This window comes from Microtus pennsylvanicus, chromosome 14, assembly GCF_037038515.1.
Source record: "Microtus pennsylvanicus isolate mMicPen1 chromosome 14, mMicPen1.hap1, whole genome shotgun sequence".
NCBI lineage: Eukaryota > Metazoa > Chordata > Mammalia > Rodentia > Cricetidae > Microtus > Microtus pennsylvanicus.
This window is the reverse complement of record NC_134592.1, coordinates 43147230-43171774: the sequence shown is the minus strand read 5'-3', so window position 1 is coordinate 43171774 and position 24545 is coordinate 43147230. Positions and strand designations below refer to the sequence as shown.

Here is a 24545-nt window from a genome sequence, read left to right as displayed (position 1 = left end):
AAAAGAACACACTGGATGCCGAGTTTCAGAAGCTGGCGAAGTGTAACCAGCAGTGCTGAAAGGTACTGCTGGTGAAGGGGGTAAGGTGAGGCGGGTCAGCAGGGCCCTGTGAGGAAGCACCAAAACTGCTTAGAAACTGTGCTTTCTCCTGCAGAGAAATTCAACTGGAGAGCCTCCTAGTCATCTTTGCAGAGAGGCTATAAACACCTTGAAGCTGGGGTGTCTTCTACATGTTTGCATTCTTTATGTTGCCTGGCTCTGGTCCTAGACTAGGTAGGCAGTGCTGATGGATCTCTTAAGGTGCTGATAGACCCTTAGAAGAATGCATTCTTACCACATCATTAAAATAGGATGAGTCAGAGCAGAGAGACTTTCGAATGGCCAGGCCAGGGTCTCATTATATCCTGGACATTGTGTCTCAGCACTCCCGAGTATAAATGATCTGCTTTAATCTTTGTTTCCTGGCTTGGCTGGGAATCCACCACACTTCACCCTTGGTGACTCTGAGGATAAAGACCAAGGTGAGAGTGGCTTTCACAGCCGCTGCTTCCCGTCTCCAGTGCTTTCTACTGTTCAGTGCCTATGACCCCTTGAAGGAAGCCTTCACGGTACCAACTTTCCCACAGCAACCTTAGAATGTGATCATCCTTCAGCATGAGATTCCCCTTGGGTCCTCATGCGCAGATGATGCCCTCAGCCTTCCGAAGCCTACCTCAGTGCCTGACATTCAGTAGATACTCAGCACAGAGTATCTTTGCTTCCTTGAATGAATTCCCGAGGTGGCCAGAGGAGTGCATTATCATTGTGTCTTCAGATGAAAACATTGGAGGTCAGAGGCCATGCCTCTTGCCCAAGATGCATAACTGATAAAAGCCAGAGCTACACTCAGGGACAGCTGCCAGTAGAAGCTGCCTCTTGCTTCTAGCAGACACTGGATGGATGCCTCTTCATGCCTGTTTCTGTGACATGAGCCCACCCACCTGCTTGTGGGATAGACAGTGCACAGAAAGAGCACGGACTCTGCAGTTGGATTGAACTTAAGTCCCGCCCCCACTGTTTGCTAGCTCTGTGCCTGAGCAAGGTGCTCATTCATTCTGTGACCCAGTTTTCTAGAAAATGGTTAGTAATAATACTCACCTGGTGGGGCTGTTGTGAGTTCAAACAAATCAACCCACATAAAACGTTACTAATAGACACGTGGGAAATGTTAAGCAATCGTTACCTGTCGCTGTCGGGATACATTTATCCTGTTCCATGTCCTTATTGTAGATCGAAATTTTCTGTGGGAACACTACCGCAATTTGTTTTTATTCTGTGAATATTCTCTCTTGGCCTCAGACGTCTGCCCCAGCTCTGTGTTCTCACAGTTTAAAATAGGTAATAAATGCCTGCACCGCAGCCAAACCGCACACTGCTTCTCTCCTACTGCGAAGTTTGAAGTTTGAGGATTCACACGTTTCTTCACACGTACACTCAGAAAAAACTACGCTGTAGTTAGTACACGAGTGCCATTAAGAACGCTGCTCCCTCACATCTGAAGCACCCCAGCCTGAGCTAGATACTGTTGAGCAGTTTGGTTGACTGAGCTGGTTGTTGGGAAGTGATTTATGTCACCCCTGTTTCCCCTGTTTTTCAGAGCAGGTGTGACTTACAGGAAACTTAAAAAGGAAGGAAGATAATTACTTCCCATATATAAAGTTGTATGCCAAAATTTTGGTGTTTTAAACATGTTCTCTCATAATGGAATTTTCTGTACAAGTTCTTCGCTCCTTCTCTGGTTGTTTATTGTTGACATTATTAACAGCTTCTTTTGGTTAGAGCGTGATGTGTGTGTGTGTGTGTGTGTGTGTAGTTTAGTAACTCCCTGTTTACCTCATCTTAAGCTAGCAACTGATTTGTGTTCAAGTGAGAGAAGAAACAGCTGTACAGTTGCCACCCTGTGCCAGGCATTACTGCATGTTTAGCTGTTGTCTGTTCTTGTAAGAGGAATGATCTGCCTGCTCTGGAGAGGAAGTAGTGACTTGATGGGATTCAGAAGGGGAAGCTGGCCTGTGGTAGGCTTTGGAGGGACAGGCGGTAATGGGATGTAGCGAAGAGTTAATTAGAAGTGATCCTGGTGGGAGACATGGAAGACTTTGAGAGGCCAGCTGAGGAATGGGTAATTAATTTTTCCGGCATGTGGAGGTACCGAAGGCTCTGGATTGGGTTCTGGACGCGCACGGTGCTTATTTTCAGGCGTGGTTTCTAGGCTAGAGCGTCAGCAATACCTTGGAAACCTAATGAATTGCAGACACCACACCTCCCCAGTGGCCTACACAACGGTGGTTAGTGAGATCAGGCGCCCCCCTGGTGCTCATCCCACATTGAAAGCAAAAATGCCTGAAGAGACTTGTAGGTAGACAGCACTGGGATGTCAGGGAAGAAGAGTGAGGGGCTGTGCCAGAGGCCCTGGGAGTGGTGATGAGGACGTACGTTTGGGTCGTCCCATTGTGAATGAAACAAAGGGAAAACCATTGCAAAGATAATGGGCTGTGATGACTAAGTAGCCGTGGGAGTGTAAGATGGAAGATAGGAAGCCAACGATCTGTGTCTGTATCCCCAAGTGTGACTGACAGCAGATACACACAAGCCGTTCAGGAGGGGAACTTGCCTTCAGAGATCAGAACCTTATTGAACCTTAATTTATAGCTTTTATCTTTAACCCACACCCAGCCATCTACTCTTCTCAACTAGATAACCTTCCCCGTGGGAATGAAAATGAACCAGGCACTCGATACCAATAATCACATTAACAGCAGATGGAGTTGCTAAGTGCCAAGATGTTTTCGCTAAGTACTCCGTATTCATTATCTCCGTGCTGCTATTCATTAGTTATGAATATCTGTAAGTTGACTTCCCAAGCTTCACCACTGTAGGCTTAATGTTTCTAAGCACTGACCTAAGAGGCTAAGAGTCTGAACTCCAGGGTCACACAGCTCTAGAACAAAATCTAGCTGCTTTGTTCAGCAGGTGTGTAGGCTGGAGGAAGTGCCTTGCCTAATCTTCACCCTAAGTTCCCCAGCTCTCTTACAATGGAGACTATTATTGTAAGGAGATGTAATCAATGAGTGGCCCTCTCTAGGTTCATTGTTATAACTAAATAGGAAATGCCTGCCTGCATATAAAATCCTTAGGAAATATTAGTTGAGGTTTATGGTGATGATACCAGACACTTAGACAGAACTTCATTGCTTATGTTGCCAAAAGCAAAATCACTCAAAAAATTCCCAGGGCTGGAGTGGTGGCTCAGTGGTGAAAAACACTGACTGCTCTTGCATTCAGTTCCCAGCTGCCATGTGGCAGCTCACAAGTGTCTTTAACTCCAGTTCCAGGGGAGCTTACGCCCTCCTCTGGCCTTCCTGGACACCAGATTTGCATGTGGTGCACAGACATAAATGCTGGCAAAACACCCATGCATATAACAACAATAACAACAACAACAACTACTACTACTCCTACTCCTACTACTCCTACTCCTCCTCCTCCTCCTCCTACTACTACTACTACAACTACAATAACTACTACTGTGCTCCTTAGCCAGGCACGTCAGGCCTTCTTCAGAGTGGTCATGCTTTCCCTCCCATGAAGTATTATAAGCTCAGTACTGCCCCTTCACTGTGGAGCTCAGCTCTGGCCTCCCTTATGTACCGAATCTCTTACCCAAGCCTAGTCTTTGATTTCTGTTGCTGCCTTAGTCAGTTTTTGTTACTATAACAAAAACATCCGAGATAATGAACCTATAAAAAGAAAAAGTTTATGCCACCCCACAGTTTGGGAGATTCCATGTAATGATCCTTGGCATCAGTGCTGTGGGGCCTGGACCAAGGCAGTGTTTTCATAAAGGGAAGACATGGCAAAGCAAAACCATTCACATTAAGGCCAGGAGACAGAGGAAATGGAAAGGACCCCTCAATCCCCTTTGGGGGGTATACCACAATGACCTAAAGTCATCTTCCTTCTAGTCTGTACCTTCAAAGGGGTTCATTAGCTTCCAGTAGTTCACCCTGGGGAACAGAATCTAAATTATGGCAGGCCGTTTACAAATCTGTTTTTGGATACTGATTATAGAGAGTGAGAAGATCTTGGCTTTAGTAAGAACTCTATCTGTAGTCAGTGTTAATGTTGGTATGAGTGTCTGGTACATTTTCATTCCTGTCATGTGTGAGTCATCTAGTGCTCACCTGAGTTCATCTTTAATAATTGCTGTCTTGTCTGGAAGATTGTTAGCAGCAAACTCTCATCTTTAATATGATTAATTCTGAGTTCCTGTGGTTCAACGCCCTTACAGCTCAGTGGACCATGCATAGCATTAGCAACAGCAAAGGTCCAGCCTAGCCATTTCGCTGAAACCCTGGGTACCTGTGTGCTGTGCCTTGTCCATCTTTCTTGCTGCTGCCTGGTCCTCTGCCAGGTGACCCTACGTTAGTAGTCACAGAACAGCAGAACAGAGCGTGAAGTATGTGCTGGTGAGCTAGTTTTCTCCTTGGTGGAACTGGCAGTGCTCTCTGTGGGAATACTGACCTCTATAGTACTAATCGTTTGCTTTTCTTTTCAGGATGAACTTGATCTCACAGACAAACACAGGGAAGCCATGTTTGCACTTCCGGCGGAGAAAAAGTGGCAGATCTACTGCAGCAAGAAAAAGGTAAGCTGCTCCTTGTGCTCACAGTCACCCAGAAGCCCTGTTCTGCTGTCCCCTGCTCTCAGCAGCAGGACCAGAAAGCTCTCTGTGGTGTGGAAACCAGCTTGGACATGTCATGGTGTGGCCTTGCGGCTACACACAGTAAAGTGCTGCTCCTCAGATGGTATTTTTACGAGTAGGTCACTGGGCTGCTCTGCACCTGTCCCTGTTACTCATAACTGAGTGTAGCTGAGACCTAAAATATCAAAGGCTTGCATAGATAGCATCTTCCCTGCTTCTCACATAGCAGTTTGTATACGTGTAGATTAGGGTGAGTTATCATGGCTTTATGTTTACATAATGTAGTAAAACCTTACATTTTACTGCCTCTGTTGTGCGGCTTCATTGACCCCATAGCTAAAATGCTCATCAGCCTTTTCACATCCAAAGTGAAGAATGAGAAATGAGGCAAAAGGAACATGCTCTCCACTCCTACTTTTAATTTGTTGTTGTTGTTGTTGTTGTTGTTGTTGTGTGTGTGTGTGTGTGTGTGTGTGTGTGTGTACCACTGTGCGTGTGTGAAGATCATAGGACAACTTTTAGGAGTTATTCCCCTCCTTCTGCTGTGGGTTCCAGGGATTGAAGTCAGGGCATTTGGGCAAGTGTTCCACCCACTGATTCATGACACTGGCCCTCATTTCAAGAGTCCTACATCCCTTCAAGCTCATGGTTAGGGAATGACTGTACCTTCATCTGGGCAGTCACTTGCAAATAAAAGCTGATGCTGTGCCCCCTCAGGAGATGGGGGAATGACACTGGGGTCAACGAAGCCACCAAAACCCCTTCTCTCTAGCATGCACGGCTCTGGGCATCACTGGATGGAGAGAAAGTTCATGCTCCCATTTCTTAAATCCTGCACCAGATTCTTAGACAATCCCCACATGTGTTTCCCTCTGTTCCTTCTGACATTTGAACTAGGCGAGGTAAATGTCCAGGCCAGAGTGGGCACCTAAGAGAAAGTGCTACCTCCTTCTAACGTGCTGCAGACACCCTGATTATGCAGTCTTGACCTAGGGACCCAGCAACAAATGGCAACAACCCAGGGTCAGGGAAGCTTCTATTGGGTGGTCAGATGCAGTTTGGAGCCTCTGTCTCCTCGCTTGACTGTCTCACAGCCCCTCTGCCCCTGTGTCACTAGCGTGTCCCTCCGAGGACAATCGTCGAGTCTCAGTAACCAATGAGTCCGGTGACAATGCTCCCGTTGACAGTAGGTGACTGTGAGGCACTGTGCTTGCTGACCTCTGCCGCTGTCCTCTCGCACTGTGCACTAGACTAACAGCAGTTTCCTCCACTGGTACTGTGACTATATCCACAAGATTTAAAGCTTATTTAATTTTCCACCTGTACAGTTAGACAGGGTAAGGGGTATGTCAGATTTCTCTTTGGTGGCCTTTGCTGAAAGATCTGTCCAGCTCTGACATCTCGGGATCATCCTGGGGCCATCATCAGATAGTCCTGATTATAATCCTAGTCCTCATCCTTCAGTAGCTCAGTGTCCTTGTCGGTCGGTGGGTCTCCTCGTCTGGTCCTTCACTTTGCTCACAACCTACTGATCAGAAGGCTCTCTTGTGTTGGAAAGCCTTCCATAGCTTGAAGCAATGTGTATCATGCACTGGGAAGGAATTTTAAAATAAAAATAAGAAGTGTTCAGGCCTCCTCTGCTGGGTTTATGTGGCCATCTTTTCTCTTCAATTGCTTATTTATGTTATTAATAATTTTATTGTGTTTCAGTGCATACCATGGTACCCGTGATGGTCTGAGAGCATCTGCGGATGCTGGTATTCTCCTTCCACCATGTGGGACCAAGGGATCAAATCAGATTCTCAGGCTTAAGTGCAAGTGCTTTTACCACTGAACCACCTCACTGTACACAGAGGACACGGTTGAGTTGGTTCATCCTAGTGTAGGTTTCTTTTCCCCTCTAAATTGTGAAACATCACAGTTCAGAATTTGATGGAAATCCCAGAGGATGGGAGCGGAAATGCAAATGGGAGCAGCTTACTGGGAAAGGTTTCTTCTTTCTCATGTTTTATCACGTCCTTGACAGCAGTTAAAAGTTAATCATGTAAACTACTGCCCCTTACATTAGAGAAGGCAATCACTGAAAAACAATAATGACCTTAGACTTAGAGCTGCTGTTCATTTTTCGATTTCCAGGCTTGTAGGATCCTTCTACAGGCCTCAGTGTGTGTGTGTGTGTGTGTGTGTGTGTGTGTGTGTGTGTGTGGTGTGGTGTGTGTGTGTGTGGTGTGGTGTGTGTGTGGGGGTAGCTCAGGTGGGACACCACTGGTTTTGGGCAGTCCCTTGGACTTACGGGTCTGGCTTACTTTAAAAATGAATGACTGCATGGTTCAACCACAGATTTTTGTAAAGTGTGTGTGTCAACGTTCAGTTCTGTTCTGAATTACTCTTTGTCTTATTTTCTGAGAGAAGGTCTGTCTCTAAACCTGGAGCTTACTGATTCTGTTGAACTAGCAGGCCAGCAAGGCCTGGGATCCCCTTGTCTCTGCCTCTCCACTACTGGGTCTCTTGGTACAGCTGCCATAGTTGGCCCAGTATCCATATGTGGGTCCTGAGGGTCCCTGCCATGGACCTTGTGCATGTGAGCACAGCACTTCACGGATGGAGCCATCTCTCCAGCCTCTTGACTACAGATTTTCTTGACTGGACCTTCTTACATTGTTAAAATTATATTGTGCCTGTGGTCTTAAACTGGGGATTTTGGATCCTGCAGTAAATCAAGAAGCCTGTGATAACTCTAATGACATAAAGACCTAGCCAGCGGAAGCATATGCTCTTTACCTCATTTCTTACCGTGTCCCTTAAAATGGGCTCCACGGGGGGCTGGAGAGATGGCTCAGAGGTTAAGAGCACTGGCTGCTCTCCCAGAGGTCCTGAGTTCAATTCCCAGCAACCACATGGTGGCTCACAACCACCTGTAATGAGATCTGGCGTTCTCTTCTGGCGTGCGGGCATATGTGGAGGCAAGATGTTGTATACATAATAAATAAATAAATAAATCTTTAAAAAAAATGGGCTCCACGGAGGCTGTCCTTCACCTTAAAACACAGTATTTCCCTTGACACCCAGATCTTCAGTTCAGGCTTATCACCAATAAGCCAAAGCATATCCGTTTCTCAGGCTGAGGGCAAACTACACTTATGAATGCTTCAGATCTTCGTCGTTCAAGATTAGAACACAAGGCAGCACAGATGTTCTCCCATGCCCAATAGAAATAGACCACAGGAGCTATGATAAGCAGGCTCTCTATGAACAGAAATCGTGGACTCAAACAAAGCCAGAACAGAGCCTGGGGCCAGGCACTGCTCAGCCAGCCGCCTTCTTTCCTTGCAGCAGAACTCAAATCTTAGCAGTGGCTCCTCTGCTTCTCAACTGTGGGATTTAGGAAACATCTATCTGAGCCTCTGGTTGAAAACTTATTTCCAAAGCCAAAATGCAGGCAGTGGAAGTATTTCTGGGGTGGAAATGCTTTGGACTCTTGCCTGATTGGCTGCCGGGGTGTCAGAGATGGATGTTGTGGCTGTGCTGCAAATGCAAACACTTTTCTCACAGTTGCTGCTCTGGCTGCTCCATCCCGGTTTGTGGACACAGCAATCTGCTGTCAATTCTTAAACATTCATGAAAGGTCCAGAAAGAAATGCCTGTTGGTGGAGTTGGGGGTATTTTCAAATAGGAAATGTTTGTGGTTCTTATCTGTAGAGGTAATTCCCTTTTTAGCTCCAATCACAACATACCCTTTTGTTTAAATGAGGTTTTTCCCAGTCTCTAGCCAGAAACTGCGTCTGTTAACAATCTTTGGATTTTAGGCTGGAGCTTTGAAAACAATGAACCAGCTGACCATGGACGGCATCTGGCCGTGCTGTACTGACTTATTGTTCACATGCGTTTTAAATCCTGGGAACAGGAGGGAGTAGTTCTTCAGAGGTGAAAATAAAGTGTCATTCACTGCTTTATGGTGACCACAAGCTTAGAAAGAGGCCTGTAACTTCTGTCCCTGGTGTCATTCAGCCAGTGTTGACTATCTAGAACGTGCTCTTATCCCTCCCCAGAATTTGCAAAGCTGACAGGGCTGTAGAGACCGTTAGGTGCAGAGGCTGCAGATATTGAGAAAGAAAACAAGCTTTCACAGGTGTGCCTAATCTTGCCTGCATCACCTCTGACCCTTCAAGCCTCAAATCTCATGATTTGAGTCTTCATGTAGTATTCCCATATGACTTGTAGAACCACTTTGGAAAAGGTGAATTTTCACTATGGTCTTCCCCTACTCTGTGTGTGTGTGTGTGTGTGTGTGTGTGTGTGTGTGTGTGTGTGTGTGTGTAGGCGCATGTGTGCACATGCTTGCTATAACTTAGTTAAATCGTTCTAGAATCTTCTCCATCCTGGCCATGGTTTGGCCATTGTGATCTCTGCATATTGCTAATCTGGTACTGGGTACATTTTGAGGACACATAGGGGAGGTGAATTTGACTCGTGCTTTTCATTCTTTTTATTTGGTTTGTTTATTCTGATTGGATCAATCCCGCTTTCTTGGAAGTGCTCCTTTCAGTAAGCATGCATGGTGACAAAGTTGTGGTGGGCCAGGGGTTGCTGTCCTCTCAGCTGCTGGAGAGCGAGGGCAGCCAGTGTTTGCAGTGCAGAGAGGGGACGGTTTTATCAAAATAGAACCTAGGGGAAACATATGCTGGGGTCACAGAATTAAAGACAAAAGGAACTTTCTGCTTCCTTCATAGCTGTCAAAGTAGCCAGCTGAACTGGAAGTCAGGACGAGCTACTGTCCTGTAGCTGGTGCCTTGCCCAACCACAGGCTCTGTATTGGATTGGAGTAATAGAGAGGGTGAGATTCTGTTTTCTTTCGTTTAGTTTGTTTGTTCACTGTGCAGTAGACCAAGCATTGGCTCTTCAAGCACCCACTCTACTAGATGTCAGGATTTGGGAAAGGGAGCCAGCAAAATAATCCCAGCTTGGTGTTGCATCTGTCAGGGCTGCCCTCCACCACTGGGCCATACCCTATGCCCAATTTCTGAGTGCCTATAGAAGTACTTGATTTGTTTCCAGCCATTGAATTTTCAACCTGTGATGTTTAACTTGGCGTTTGTGTTGTAAAGTGATAAAGGCCTAAAGAAAGTGGCAGAAGCCGTCCTGCTAGAAATACAATCTTCCTGTCCTTCCCTCCTTCCACCTCTTTGCAGAGTCCACAGGGGACATGATAGCGTCCAGCCAGAAGCAGCTCCAGACTCCAGGCTTTGGGAATGTCTGTCCTATGTCTTTATGTCCCGTCGAGAGAGGAGTCTGTAGACAATCCCTAGCTGCGGAGCAGTAAGACATGACAGGCTCTGGGTGCCTGGTGCGTGACTCAGTGAAGCAATGTAGTGATGAAGACCAGGTTGGTGTGCCGCTATCCAGTGTACAGAGTGTCTGCTCTGGGAAGACTCAGCAAGATTCTACAGTGGTTAGACAAGTATGTCAGATTCCCTAGCGGAAATGGTTTTGGGAGAGGCCCATATTAATCAAACCAAATGATTGTCACATCTTGTCATAAGCTCCATAGGAGAGGACGGCTGACAGACTGTGGGGTACAGGAAAGGGAGACCCACCTCTGTGGCTGTGACTCAGGTGATGTCCCTCACCCCTTTGCCCACTGTTGGATCCACCAGTGAGAGGGTTGACACCATGCTTTCACCCTTCATCTAGAGATGGGCCCTTTCGGCATCTGAGCTGTGTTCACAGGCTCTGGTTCCCTCCCCTCCCCTCCCCTCCCCTCCCCTCGCTAATTTGTTCTTCAGGCTATTTAAATAGTCACTTAAGGGTTCACCTTATCGGAGTCACTGACCAGTTAGGAGACCTTTAAGAGGCTACAATGAGGTGGGAACTTGAACACAGGTGTGAGTTGAGTATGCCTGGGTGAAGCCATGGTACCCGTTAAAGCATTGCCACATTCCACTGGATAAAGAGGAGCTGCCCCAAGTTCTGCCACTAAAAATCACCTTGACTGCTTGTGCTTCCCCTCAGGGCCCACTGTCTGCATGTGTTGGGGACTGAGAGACTTGCTCGTACCTTGCACAGCGGGGCATGCGCACAAGGTGTCATTGGCTTTCACTCTTGCTTTATTGCTGAATATGAAGCTTAAATAGGACTCTAAATCAGAGATCCTGATTGGCTTGAGAATGGATATACAGTTCTTTGTGATGAATATGTCTGCAGAGCCGCTTCACTTCCAACTGATGTGAGAAGCAAGGAGAGAGGGCTGAGGAGAAGCAGGGAGAAAGGGCTGAGCATTTCCTTTGCAGTATCTCTAAAAGCAATCTGAAAGTGACATTTCCCAAGACATTTTAATGACGTGAGAAAGCACTCAGCATTTAATGTCAAGGTTAAAAAGCAAGCTCTAAAACCATGTAATTAGTATGATCACAAGTTCTTAGGGTGTGTAGACAAACGTGTGGACAGACAGCTTGTTAGGAAAGATTGTGGGTGATTTCCTTTGATGTATTTTTTTCTTTTGTATACGTATTTCACAGTTTTTCTATAGTTCTTTATTCTCTGCCTTACTTTGAAATAACTCTCTTGCTTTTCTTTTCTTTTTTTTTTTTTTTGAGACAGGGTTTCTCTGTGGTTTTGGAGCCTGTTCTGGAACTAGCTCTGTAGACCAGGCTGGTCTCGAACTCACAGAGATCCACCTGCCTCTGCCTCCCGAGTGCTGGGATTAAAGGCGCGCACCACCACCGCCCGGCTCTCTTGCTTTTCAAAACAAAATTGCTTTGTTTGAGAAATACAGAAGATGGTTTCAAATCAGTCAGTTTTCAGTAAAAGAAATAGGACCCATGAGGCACTACTTGTCTGTCAGTCTGTTTTGGACTTCCATAGGGGATTATTCATAAGCAGAAGCTGGAGAAACTCTCGGAAAGGCTATGTCTTTGCATCAGGTGGTAAAGCTACATATCTTAGGGCCAGAGGGAAGGGACCATGGAGACTGACAGCTGTGTCTGGCCTCACTGCCTCTGACTATGAAATGCATGTCCTTTTAAAACTGTGGCCTACTGACATTGCTGAACACACATGCATTTCTGGCCCAAAATGATGAAAAAGGACACAGGGAAAGGTCTCTAGAGCAGTGACTGACCTGCTACTGTCCCACAGTAGCCAAGGGAGCCAGTGGATGAACTGCAGGGTGTAAGATCTATAGAGCCAGGGTGGCTGCTGCTGCAGCTCCTACGTAAGTACTGTCCTGTGAATGGCCTACCAGGAACCATGCAGGCCAGCCTAGTCTATTAGAACATAACAATGGCACCACAGACTTTATTAAAATTATATGTTGAAATGCAAATAATGCTTGAGTTGTCACGACAACCCTGGCATTATTTCCTTCCTGGAGCTTCAGGGTTCTTTTTCCTCTCCTCCTCAGTTCTTCGCTCCTCTCTGGGAGTTTTGAAACCAAGGTGTATGTGTGTCTGTGTGTGTGTGTGTGTGTGTGTGTGTGTGTGTGTGTGTTCTTACCATATAACTTACACGGTCACTTACACAGACGTATAATGCCTTGCTCTGCCATAGACTTTGTTCAAAGCTGTGACATAATTCAATCCTGCATTCTGCAGAATTATGTCTGAAGCTAACAGGCAGGCCTCCGTGCTGCTTGGTGATGATGAAAGTGTGCTTTGCACATTGCAAACACTATTATTGTTAGACTCCTAATCCCATCACCAGAGTAGACATTCTAGCTTTTCTTCAATCACCTTTCTCCAAAAATCTTAAGAAAGAAAATGAATCAACTCCTGATAGCTTTTTCTTCAAGTCGTGAATTTGTCCATCCACGGTGCATGTCTCAGCAACCACCAGAGAGGCAGTACTACTTAAGGGAATGGAAAGAATATTGCATGGCCTGTCCATCACTGATCGATGTCTGAATGTTTCTGTTGCAGAAGAAGCCATTGAATGCTTCACTTTCCCCATGTGTCTCGCAATCCAGTTGAAATTAAAATCAGTAGAAGGCATTGCTCTTTGGGAAAAAAAATCCAAGGTTCAGGAAACAAAAAGCATTCCATTCAAATACCCATGAAGCTATATAAAATCCAAAGTATTTCAGCTATGTAAAGTAGATACTTCACTGGGGACTGTTTCTTTGGTTTGACTACAAAAGAAGTTACCCTGTGTGGCTTTTACTCTTGCTCCCTTTAGACCTTCTTGTACTCTCAGGTCTGTACCCAGGCAAATTGTGTTTCCATCTTTAGCAAGCTCTTGACTGATTGGCACCATTTTGAAACATAGGAAGTTGCCCTGAGGCATGGGCCTCTTCCTGCCATGGAGATGCAGGATCAGTATGTGCACAAGCTAACAATAGCCAGAATCTTCATCTTGACCATCTCTTTACAAAAGTTTTGAAAACCTTTCCTCTTCCTCCTATTCCTGTTCCTTGGCTCCTCTGGATTTTTAAGAATTGAGGAGTTGGGCTGGGCTATCACCCAGAGATGGTAGAATGCTCACCTGGTATACTCGAAGCCATGAGTCTAATCCTTAGCCCCCCATAAAGTGTAGTGGTGCATGCCTTCAAACCCAGCACTTGGGACTAGCAGCAGGAGAATTGGAAGTTCAAGATCACCAATTGCAGTGCTCACACGTAAAGTTCCAGATACTTGGGTGGTTGAGCAGAGGGCCATTGCCTCTAGGAGTTAAGGGCTGTAGTATATTATGTTGATAGAGTGGACTCACTAAGTTCAGTGGTGATGTGGGATTCCCATCTGTATATGCTGTGAATATCATTGGTGAATAAAGAAACTGCCTTGGCCTATTGATAGGAACTTAGATAAGTGGGAAAAACTAAACTGAATGCTGGGAGAAAGAAGGGCGGAGTCAGAGAGAATCCATGTATTCCCCATGGAGACAGACGCTGGGAACTTTACCCAGTAAGCTACAGCCACATAGCAATACACAGATTACTAGAAATGGGTTAAATTAAGATGTAAGAGTTAGCCAATAAGAACCTAGAGCTAATAGTCTAAGCAATGTTTTAATTAATATGGTTTCTGTGTGATTATTTTGGTTCTGAGCTGCTGGGTGGCCAGGAAATGAACAAGCAGCCCTTCTTCAACACAGCCATCAATATAGTGACTTCCCAGGATAGGCAAATGGAGGTTGGGGTTGGGGAGAGGGGCTAAGATTGCCTAAGAAGGGATGAATTGGCCCAAGTCAAGAAGTTCAAGTTCAAGGTCATCTTCAGCTAATAGTGAATGTGAGACCAGGCTGAGCTGCAAGAGACCCTGTGTTAGGAAGGAAAGGAAAGACGTTAAGGAGGTTAACTTATCTACCTCTCAAGCCTAAGCCCTGAGCTTCCTATGACCACTCCATCCTCAGCTTTGGGAGTTGTGACTCTACAGTCTGGTGACAGTTGGTTCTCACGGTATTAGAAATATAGCAATAGACATCCAACTGCTCTGTGGATTCTGTCTCTCACTTATGCTTCTCAGTGCATTTCTTCAGCAAGTAGCTTTGCTTTACTCTGGGTCCCCATAGCTAGAAAGCACCAGACTGGAAGAGGATGAGGTGGGAGCCCCTGTATTTGTTCACTCACAGTCATTCAAACAATAACAGAAATACCTAAGGAATGTGCAACTAAGGAAAAGTGACGCGGCACAGAGGAACGACTTCCTATGATGTCTCCTTCTGCTCTAGACATGGGCTAGAAAAGCAACTACCTAACTTTACCTCAGCACATGGCCCTACAGTGTGAAGATTGCTCCTGCCTCAGCTCCCACCACAGGAAGAGACTTGGAATGTTGAGTTTGGATGGAACACAGGAGATCAGTTATGCTCACTGCCCCAGAATAGCTGTCTTTGTGCGCCAGACCATTAGCTCTCTAGCAGGTTCCTGTGACAACACCGGTACAAGACAGAGTTGACAGTGTGTCAGATGCAGAGGCTGTGGGGTCCTTAGCTGTGTTAGAGCCCCTCTATCTGTGCCATAGAGCACTTAAGGGCCAGGTTATCAGGGAACAACATTCTGAGTGTGACTTCAGGGCATCTGGGGAGCATCTCATCCATGCACATTGAAATACATGTGCACACTTCTTTTTCATACCCAAATTTCTGCAGCCTGCAGGTGTGGAATTTCTTTAGGAGTAAGAACACACTGCCCTAGTAACCTGTGGAACCTAGGGTATGTTTGGGTAGGAAATATGAGCAAATGGTCCTAGTGACAGCTGTAACTCTACAGAAAGGGACACCACTGTGTCTCATATCTGAGAAACCACATGAATCTGTCAATTCTGGTTACCACTCTAATGAACCCCCAAGCAGCATGAAGCATAGGAGACATGCCAGACCAGTACACACCCTCTGTATGACATTCCTTAAAACTGTAAGTTTAGCGTGAATTCTAATTGGTCTTAATAATAAAAACTGGAGTTAGATATGAGGATAAATGCTGAAAGATCTGAAAAGTAAAGGAGCCAGCCACTAGAGAGACTTTTTACCTCTACTGAATGCTCAGACCAAAGGTCTGAGCTCCTGCCTCCTCCTGCCTTATATTCCTCTCTCCACCCAGTCATATCACTTCCTGTCTCCATCTCCCTAGTGCTGGGATTAAAGGTGTGAGCCTCCCAAGGCATGAGATCCCAACTGCTAGGTCAAAGGTGTGTGCTACCACTGCCTGGTCTCTATGGTTCACTAGTGCCTAGCTCCACCCTCTGATCTTCAGGCACACAAAATATCACCACCTGTAGGTGGATGGCCTACAAACAAGGTCAAGTGTGAGTGAGAAAAATGTATCTTGATTGCTAATATTGAATAACTGGATGTAGAAGTCTGAAGCTCTTGGAGAAGGATTCGAGAAAGATGAGTAATCTCAATAAGAAACGGAAGTAATTGATTGGCAGTGTCTCAAGCAACTGTGATGGAGGCGTATGCGGCCAGCTCTAACCTCCAGGCTCTTCCAGGCTCCAGACTCCAGTCAGATTTAGATAGGATACACCATGCTTTTCATGTGGCCGCTCCCTGGTTCTCTGCAGACTCTTAGAGCTCTGGCCCCTGCATTCCAAGACAGACTGCTCAACGCATGCCTGACTCACCAGCTCCAGGAAGTAGGTCCACGAGAGACATCAATGCCAGGAAGTGGCCCCTCAGGAAGATAGAGGAAAAGGAAAGCTCTTTCCTGCATGTGTTTCTTTTGTTTTCTCCAGTGGTCAGGCACACCTGCTGCTGCGGAATCCTCTCTCCTCTGGAAAGGAAAACGGTTTTTGTGCTTCCCTGTAAATTAGAATTTGCAGCTTCTAATTAGGGGTTCCCCAAATTGCTCCCTCTGTAAGAACCCAGTGATTTGTGGACTAGTTTTGGATCACTGTAGAGAATCCACTGGCGGATTCCACCCTCAAGTTTCAGGTCCTCCACTCCCTGCCATTCTTCGCAGTGCAGAACAGCTTTTGACTTGAGCAGACTTAGGATCTGCCCTGCAGTGAAGGAATGGCATTTTGTCTCCTCTGTTTGGATACTCTACTTCTCCACTTACCCACATATAGGGAATTCTGACCAAGGGATAGCTTCCAACAGAGGCTTTTTATATTTCTGTAGTACCCCTCCCCAAAACACCATCATCAATTCAGTAATAAATCAGGACCAGTAAAAGCTTAAACTTCAAAATGCAGTTCTGATTCTGCTAGGGGACAGTGAGCCCCACATCGGTGTTGTTTGTAGCCATGCAGAGGACTCCCTGAGTAAAATTTGCCGTTCTGTGCTGTTACCCAGATTTGCTTCTTAAGTTAATCACTGTTTCCAAAGGGCCCTCTCCTTCTAGCACATGTTAAACTTTATACTGGAAATCATAAACGCCCTCTGTTTTCCCAGAAGCACCTTACAGAACACCAGAGCCTGCTTGACAACCTCTTGAAAGCTGGTCTGGTAGCAGTAAGTCTGGTCCCGGGATGTGGAGCCACAGAGGCCACAGACACCACTGCCTGTATCCCCGCTCTGCGTAGGACTCAGTGCCCAAGCCTGCTTCTTTCCAACCAGACCACGTTCTGCTTGGGTCTGTGGCAGTCCATGGTGACATACAGGTCAAAGCTGACTTTAACAAGCTCTCCTGAAGTCATTTGCTCTGTATTATTGTACACCATCATGTCATAGGGGAGTGTAGACCTGCATCACTTCTGAAAATAATATTTGCACAATGTTTCTTTTTCTTTGTCATGAAAATGAAAGGAGATTGTCATCCAAAATTGGGTTCAGATGTTGGGCTTCTACCTATTGAGCTTCAGCTGTGTTCCACGCTCTGGAGTGCTTTCCCTAAGAAAGGACTTGTGAAAATAAATACAGCAAATGGCTCCCAGTCTGGGAATAGACTGTAAAGTCCCTCCTCTCGGGTTTAGGTACGAACTGGGGGCTGTTTTCTTAGCGCTGTCAGCATGAAATGTTTCCCCACTGAATTCAGCAGCCTGTGACTTGTGAGCCCTCTGCCTGGTGCCGTCAGCTGGGCCTTGTTCAGGAACCTGGGGTGGGAGGAGCTAAGGACACTTGAGGTGTCCAAACAATATAGGCATCTTGCTTTGTGTTGTGGTTGCTTACGGTTACTAGACCTCTCTAGAGGGGTACTCTTGTTGCTTTTCTAGAATGCATAATTTGGAGATTAAAATTTGGAGGAGTTGGCTAAAAAGTAATAACAATCTGACTTTCTCATGAATTTTACCAGAGTAAATATAGCCAGCATGTATAGAAAAGAATGCACAGAAAAAAAAGAAAGTGTGTGTGTATGTGTGTGTGGTTTTATGTTATCAAGGAAATCTCAAGGCTCTCTTCCCAGTGGGCTTCAGGAAGGATTCCAGTTATTGAGATGTTGATAAACAGTGGGGCTTATTGAAAGCATGCGTTGATTATATGGGACTACTGATAACACGGTGGTAGGAGAGAGTTAACTATACAATAGGTACAGTTGTTGATAGCACCTGTTGCAGATGAGCTTGCGATCTTGGTTTTTGAAAGACTTGTTTTTGTAGTGTGTGTGTATATACGTGTGTGACATGTGAGCCGCCTGGCATGGGTGCTGGAAACCAAACTCAGGTCCTCTGAAACAGCAGGAAGTGCTTTTAACCACGGAGCTGTCTCTCCAGCAGACTTGGTGATCATCTAAAAATCTCTCAGCTCTGAGGTTTAGAAACACAAGTAGAAGGTCTAGTAGGGGGCAATGTCTCACGTTTGTGGATCCTGATGAGGTTGGAATGAGAATAGCCCCCATAGATAGCTCATATATTTGAATGTTTAGTTTCCAGTGGTAAAGTATTTAGGGAGGATTCGGAGGTGTGGGCTTTTTGGAGGAGGTGTGTCACTATAAGAGGGGTTTGAGGTCTCAAAGGCTCACACCAAGTCCAGTGTTGCTCTCTTTGCCTCCGTCTTGTGGATGAGATGTAAGCTCTTAGCTGCTGCTCCAGCACCATGCCTTCCTGCCTGTTGCCAAGATGGACATGAACTAATCCTCTGAAACTGTAAGCAAGCCCCCAATTGAATGTTTTCTTGTCAATGTTGCCTTGGTCATGGTGTCTCCACAGCAATAGAAATGTAACGAAGAAACCCATGGAAAAACCAGTTCTCCTTCTCCCAGCAGTCATCCGTTGCCTGTAGTTCCCTGTCTGGAGGTGGGGTATAGTGAGATTGCTCCCTTCCCTTTCGCATATATATTGGTATTTGCACTGTTCAAATCTTGTTTCGGCAGCCATATTGTGACAGCATCATGTGTTCAGCCACTGTCATTTCTTGGAGACACAGTCTCAAAGTAGGCTTCCTGGTCCTCTCACTCACACAGTCTTTCCATGGCCCCTACCAAGATGTTCCCTGTGCTTGAGTGCCAGAAGCTCTTACAGTGTTTGTAAAAGTAGGGTTGGATTTTTTCAGAGAACACTGAGTTTGACATTGGACTTTATAGACATATAAGTAATGCTTCCTTAGAAGATATTGAGGTTACTGGACAGATTGCAAACACTTTATGAGTCGATCCTAATGTACAGCAGATTTTGCAGAGGTAAAGTAGCCTCAGGGAGAGGAGAAAGCTTGGGAGGTAATTGGTGACCATGTCGGTATTTTGATGTGCTTCAGCCCTCCTGAGAGCCAAGTCCCAACTAGCACACCTGTCAGCAAGGTACTCGTAGTGGGCCTCGTCAGTCAGGTCACCCCTTTGAAGACGGACACTTAAAAGAAATCCCACACTAGCTCAGAACTGAACATAATAGAGGGTTATTTATTTAGGGGTAGACTCACAGATTACAGTCCTCTGCTCGAACGGGGAGCAGCTCCTGAATCCTGCAGCTGGAAGAGAGGCCGGTGCGCTTTACATCAGCATATATAGTATAATAGGCTACACCCAAGTGGGTGGGTAACTTAAAGGCTACTGGCTGTTGGAATTCCTACAGCACCCCTTCTTGTAAATACAATATTCCTGAAACATGGCAGTTTCCATCTTTTTCCTGTTTCTGTTAGGCTGCTTTTCTCTCACACAAGGGCCAATGAGCAGCAGTGGTCTTTCTTGTGCACAGCCTGAGCTATAACTGTCGGGCCTTTCAAAGGAGTTGAGTAGGCTGTTGGCCTACATGTGGGCAAGCTCTGAAAAGGTGCCATTGGTACTCTTTTTACCTGGAAGAGAGAGCCAGCAAAGTTATTAGCAACGCCTCGCTCCTAGTGCTTCTTCCCTTCCATACAACTCCTCCTCCTGTTCTTGTGGACCCTGTTATTCATTTGAGTTTTCTCAGATACCTGCATCATGGAGGCAGACTAATAGAGGAAAAGCCTTAATCCTTCTCTCCTTTTCTGCCGTGTTTTCTGTTAAAACTTCTAGACACAGAGTGGTCTTACTTAGCGTCTGCTATATTCACTAGTTTATAGAACTGGGTCCATGAAATTAGAAATAATAATGATAATTTCATGAAGTAGGGTGGCTATTTTGTTTGTTATAATAAGAGGATTTCTTAATCCTATGTGGTTTCTAATGGCATTTTCCTTACACATAGTATAGGTGTGGTTGTTGTTGTTAGTTGCCTTTCCTCTATAATGGAGACCATTGTAATAAAATTTACTTCAGTTATACTGACACATCCTTTGGCTTGAAACCCGATTTATTAAACTTCAGCATATCTCCACTGCCCTTGAAACAACCGTAGTATTGCACGTTGCTAGATGATATAGCTATTCTAAATAGGGAAGGAGTGTGTCTTTTTTCCTTTACAAATATTTTCATTGAACCTCATGGGTTTTTGACAGCTGCCTTGCAGACTCATGGCTTTAGTTGAGTGAGTAAATGTTGCTTGAGCCTGTGGTTAGTGGTCACAATTGACTATCCTTTTGTACAGCCTGTTCCAGGACTTAGTAAGAACATCTCACACTGAAGAAAGCTCTAATATCTAGCACTTGTATATTATCATTTGTGAAACAATCCTACTAAACGATCCTATGGTTGTTTCAATGAAATTTACTTATACTTTAAATCTTAATTTTGTAATTCTTACTTAGAATTTTATTTATAAAAGTGAAAGACTTCAGCTACTACCAGAGATTGATGGGTAGATAAATAGACAGACAGACAGGGATGGATGGTGGGTGATGGAGAGATAGATATCTCACACAGGTTTTCAGTTATGTGAGTATGGAAGTATAGAAACTTTTAATGTGCTTTGGGTACATAAATCGTCACAAATGCACAGTGGATATTGAGGTCAAAGTGTGCTTTAGAAATAGAAAGTCCGTGAGAGATAACAATTGCAAATATTTGTTGCTGGAGGAAGAGAAATGCAGGGAAGGAGAAGATAGAAAAATCCCATTGCAATCAAGGTCTTGATGTATTTTATATCACAGGGATCATCAGAAAATACAGGCTCTTACTTAACCTGATATAATACACAGTACTTTTGAACTGACTTCTGTTTAATTGTGGAAATAGTGCATGTTCACGAGAGGATAAAAATTAGGACTGAGCAAAAGTTTATCAGTAAATGACTTTCCCTATTGCTAGCCAGAAGGATGCAATGTATTTTATTGTATATCTGTTTGTCCCTATAACTAGGTAATAATAGCTCAATGAATTTGACCATGTTACTACATTGCTCTATTTTTTTAGTTGCCACATAGGAATATATTCATGTCCCCCCTCTTCATATATTTGCCCCCTTTTAATTATTCGTATACAGTGATGTAATTAAAATTTTTGTGACACACGTCCATACAGTTGTGAGTGTACAGTATGGGCTGCATTTCTGAAAATATATTTAACTGAATTTTAAATGCTTCTTATATTTGAACAATTACTGCCAAAATGATCTCGACTGTTCCTTTTGTTGTTGTTGTTTTTCAGTCCCAATAATGACTAAGAATGACCACAACTAGAGACAGTGTCATTATCACCATCATAGCGCACATTTATTGAGCTTGTTCTGTGTGTGCTATTTTCCAGTGTTCTCCAAACTTGTATTGCCTTTCTACATCCTCACAATGACAGTATTGTGAGGCCGTCATTTGCAGCTAAAGTCAGATAGCCATGTCTAGAAGAACACAGTCAAGTTGGAGGTGCTAGTGATAGACGGGTCAAAGATGTAGCTTTGTGCTTATCCCCGAGTGAATGAAACTAAGAAGCCAAGCCAAATTTATTCTTCTGTGCAAAGTGATTGATGTTGACAAAAACAAGGTCACTTGTGCATTATAAAGAATGGAATAAGATTCTAAGAAATCTTCTAAAGAACCTACTGACCTGAGATTTGAATGAAAATGTACCACTTGGAGATGATGTCAGACTGGAAAGGACGTCTTTACCCCCTAAGGAATCTGGACTGTACCACACACACACACTTAGGGCAATAAGGAAAATGGTTGGACAGTAGTCGATGCAGGCTGGAGGCAAAGTCTCAGAGGTGAGTTATGTCCAGCAGGAAATCTCAGCCATCATTACTCTGCCGTTGATGTCTGAAGGCCTCCCGACAAGACAGGAAGAACTGGATTAAAGAAATCACAAGGTGGCCAACACTTGGGTGGCCTCTGAATAACTGTTGACGTGACTTTTGAAAGCGAATAGTTGTACAACTGAATCACTGGACAAAGTAAATTTTTACAAGTTATTGGTGTTAGAAGTTAAGTACAGTAGAGGTTGTGTAGGAACTTCAGAAACATTTTGACCCCACTTTCCTATTTCGGAGAAAAGGAAAATACTCCAGATATATTCACACTTACCCAAACTGCCTGCTGAATGAATAAAAAGGAAGGTTCTAGAATCCCATCATACCATATCTCTAAAAGTTAGTGGCATATGTATGTATTCTATAAAAAACAAAACAAAGCAGAGAAATTAATAAATTCAGACACTTATTTCTGATCTAATTATCTAGCAGACCTGAAGATAATTCCCATACACTTAAATGAGGGTAAAAATTTCCAGGAAGAAATGACCTGCTTTCATCCTGGTGTCTCACATACCAGGGCAGAATGCAGCTTTGAGGAGGAAAGGTTTGTCTCAGTTTACAGATCACAGTCCCGCGGTGAAGGTAGTCAAGGCAAGAACTCAAGCAGGAACTTGGAGGCCGACCTGCCTGCCATCCACACAGCCTTACCTCTGACCCAGAAACTCACTTCAGAGGCGGAGGCGTGTGATGAGTCTGGGGTTGCTCAGAAATTCACTATGACCCTGGGTAAATTTTAATAAATAAGAGGCTTTATTAGATACCGTCCAGGGCCATACCCAGGACTGAAGATTGTGTGCTGAATTACATTAGTCAGGCTTATCGAGGTAAAACTCACCAGGCTCTGCACTTCCTGCCTACCTGTGATCAAGCACACATCCTGTGCAGCTGGGGCAACCAAGTTTGTTTACAGACACGAAAACACATGGTTTGTCATCATTCATGAACAACAGCCCCCAGCATTCCAGGAAGTTACCTGTCCGGGGGCAAGTGAAGCTTACAGGTTAGAGGCATTTTTGTAATTTTAACTTACAACGTAATGTTAGCCATGACAAAGGTACAGCAGGAGCCATAGCGGAATGCTGCCTAATAATGCATTCTCAGCTAGTTTCCTTGTACAGCCCAGGACCACTTGCTCAAAAAATGTACTGCCCAGAGTGGGCTGAGCCCTCAGGTATCAATTAACAACCCAGGCAGTCTCCACAGACATTTCACAGGCCAGTTTGATAATAGGGAATTCCTCAACTCAAGTTCTCAGGAGAGTTCTAGATTGTGTCAAGTTGACAGCTAAAGCAGTCTAGAACACAAAACTAAATTTTAGTGTGAGTTGTCTCTTCTTTGGGTAGACTAGAAAGAACATTTTTTAAATTTTTATTTTCATTAAACATTTTATTGGCAACATTGACTGTATCAAACAGACATTCTTGAGAATGGTGAACTCTCTCTCTCTTCCTATCACAACAGAAGTGTAACAGGAAACACAGAACAGAGAGGTACTGTTAGCATGTGACCAACACAGCCTGTGGGGTTAATGCCTGCACCAGGTGAGGGGTGCAAGGTGCCCTTGGCTGCATAGAAAGAACATTTAATATAAATCTAGAATTTGTATTTACGTAAGATTACTTTTCTCAGTGGCATGAGCTGTGGTCAATAATCTATTTTGGGGGACCTGTTTTGTTTTTGAAACAGACCTTGCCGCAGTTCTCAGGCTGACTTCAAACTCAGGATCTTCTTGTTTCAGTCTCCCAAGTACTAGGGCTAAGGGTTTGATCTATAGTGCTACAATAATCTATCTTAAGACGGGAAAAAAATCTTTTTTTTTTCAGGCTATAATAAGCTTAGATAAACGTTGTAATGGGGTTGACAAAGAAGGAGGCAAAAATAAGGCCAGCTGAGTGATTGACCAAGGTGCTTGTCTGCAGTACCAGTGTCCAGAACTGCATGACTAAGAGCTAATTTTAAGTTTATGGTCATAGAGAATTCCCTCTGTATTTGTGGGGGTGGGGACGGTTACAGAACAGAAAGCTTTTTAGCTGTTCTCTGAGCACAAATACGTATACATAAAGCGTGGTCGAAGGGACTAAGGAGCCCCTCAAAACGTGTACAGAGGGCTGAGTAGAGGTAGCCTGGGTAAGATATCAGACCTTAGAATCAGCATGGCAGAAGTTGCAGTGAAGTTTGAGGAAAGGTGAACCATTTTGTCTGCTGGCCGCATCTCAGTTCTCTTACAGTGAAATGGTTAAAACTGAAAGGCAGCCTTGTATTTGTTGTCCATGGCTCACGGGGCCTTCTAGGTCTAATCTTAGGACAGCGTGTGCCCTGACCTTTCCCTAGTGCCTCTTTTCCACTCCTTCAGCAGCGTGGCAGAGTCTTTCCTTGCCTCTTTTCCTCTTCAAACGATGTGACAACATGTAATATGGATCATGAAGCAGACCGAAGGAAATGTAATGTTTAGCACAAGGTCTGTCTGGTAACAAGCTGTGTAAGTGCTGGGTGTTGTCACTTCCGTCATATTTGCTGCATCTGTACCGTCCTGACTGTCTTACCCACGTCCCTGGAGTAAGATAATAGAACTGAGGTAGGCAGGCGGTCCAAAGAATAATTCATGTCAGAGGCACAGGACATACCTTCTCTTTACAAGGACACGTGTGTCATCAGGAAGACTGTAGGCCTCAGAAGTGTCTTTTTCCTTGATCTGTCTCAGTGTCCTGGCTCTTTCTAGGATGCCCCTCCCCCCAGAAGAGTAGGCTAGCTTCTTTCTGACTGTTCACACTAGAAGGAGAGCACTGACCGGACTTGTGTTTCATCTGGCTACTGCTGCATACTTCTGTCTGTAAGGATGGGGCTCCACAGGCAGCTCAAGATGCATGGCCAAAGGGAAGAGCTCTGAGAATCCCGGT

General features: G+C 44.8%; 1 protein-coding gene across 4 annotated transcripts in view; it reads left to right on the top strand.

Moving 5' to 3' along the window:
• Window positions 1-24545, top strand: part of Daam1 (dishevelled associated activator of morphogenesis 1) — a 157323-nt gene that overhangs the window by 78153 nt on the left and 54625 nt on the right. For all 4 annotated transcript variants that reach the window (XM_075948883.1, XM_075948885.1, XM_075948884.1 and 1 more), the window contains exon 3: window positions 4595-4684. In XM_075948883.1, the coding sequence (XP_075804998.1) occupies window positions 4595-4684 (90 nt within the window). The remainder of the gene's footprint in view (window positions 1-4594; window positions 4685-24545) is intronic.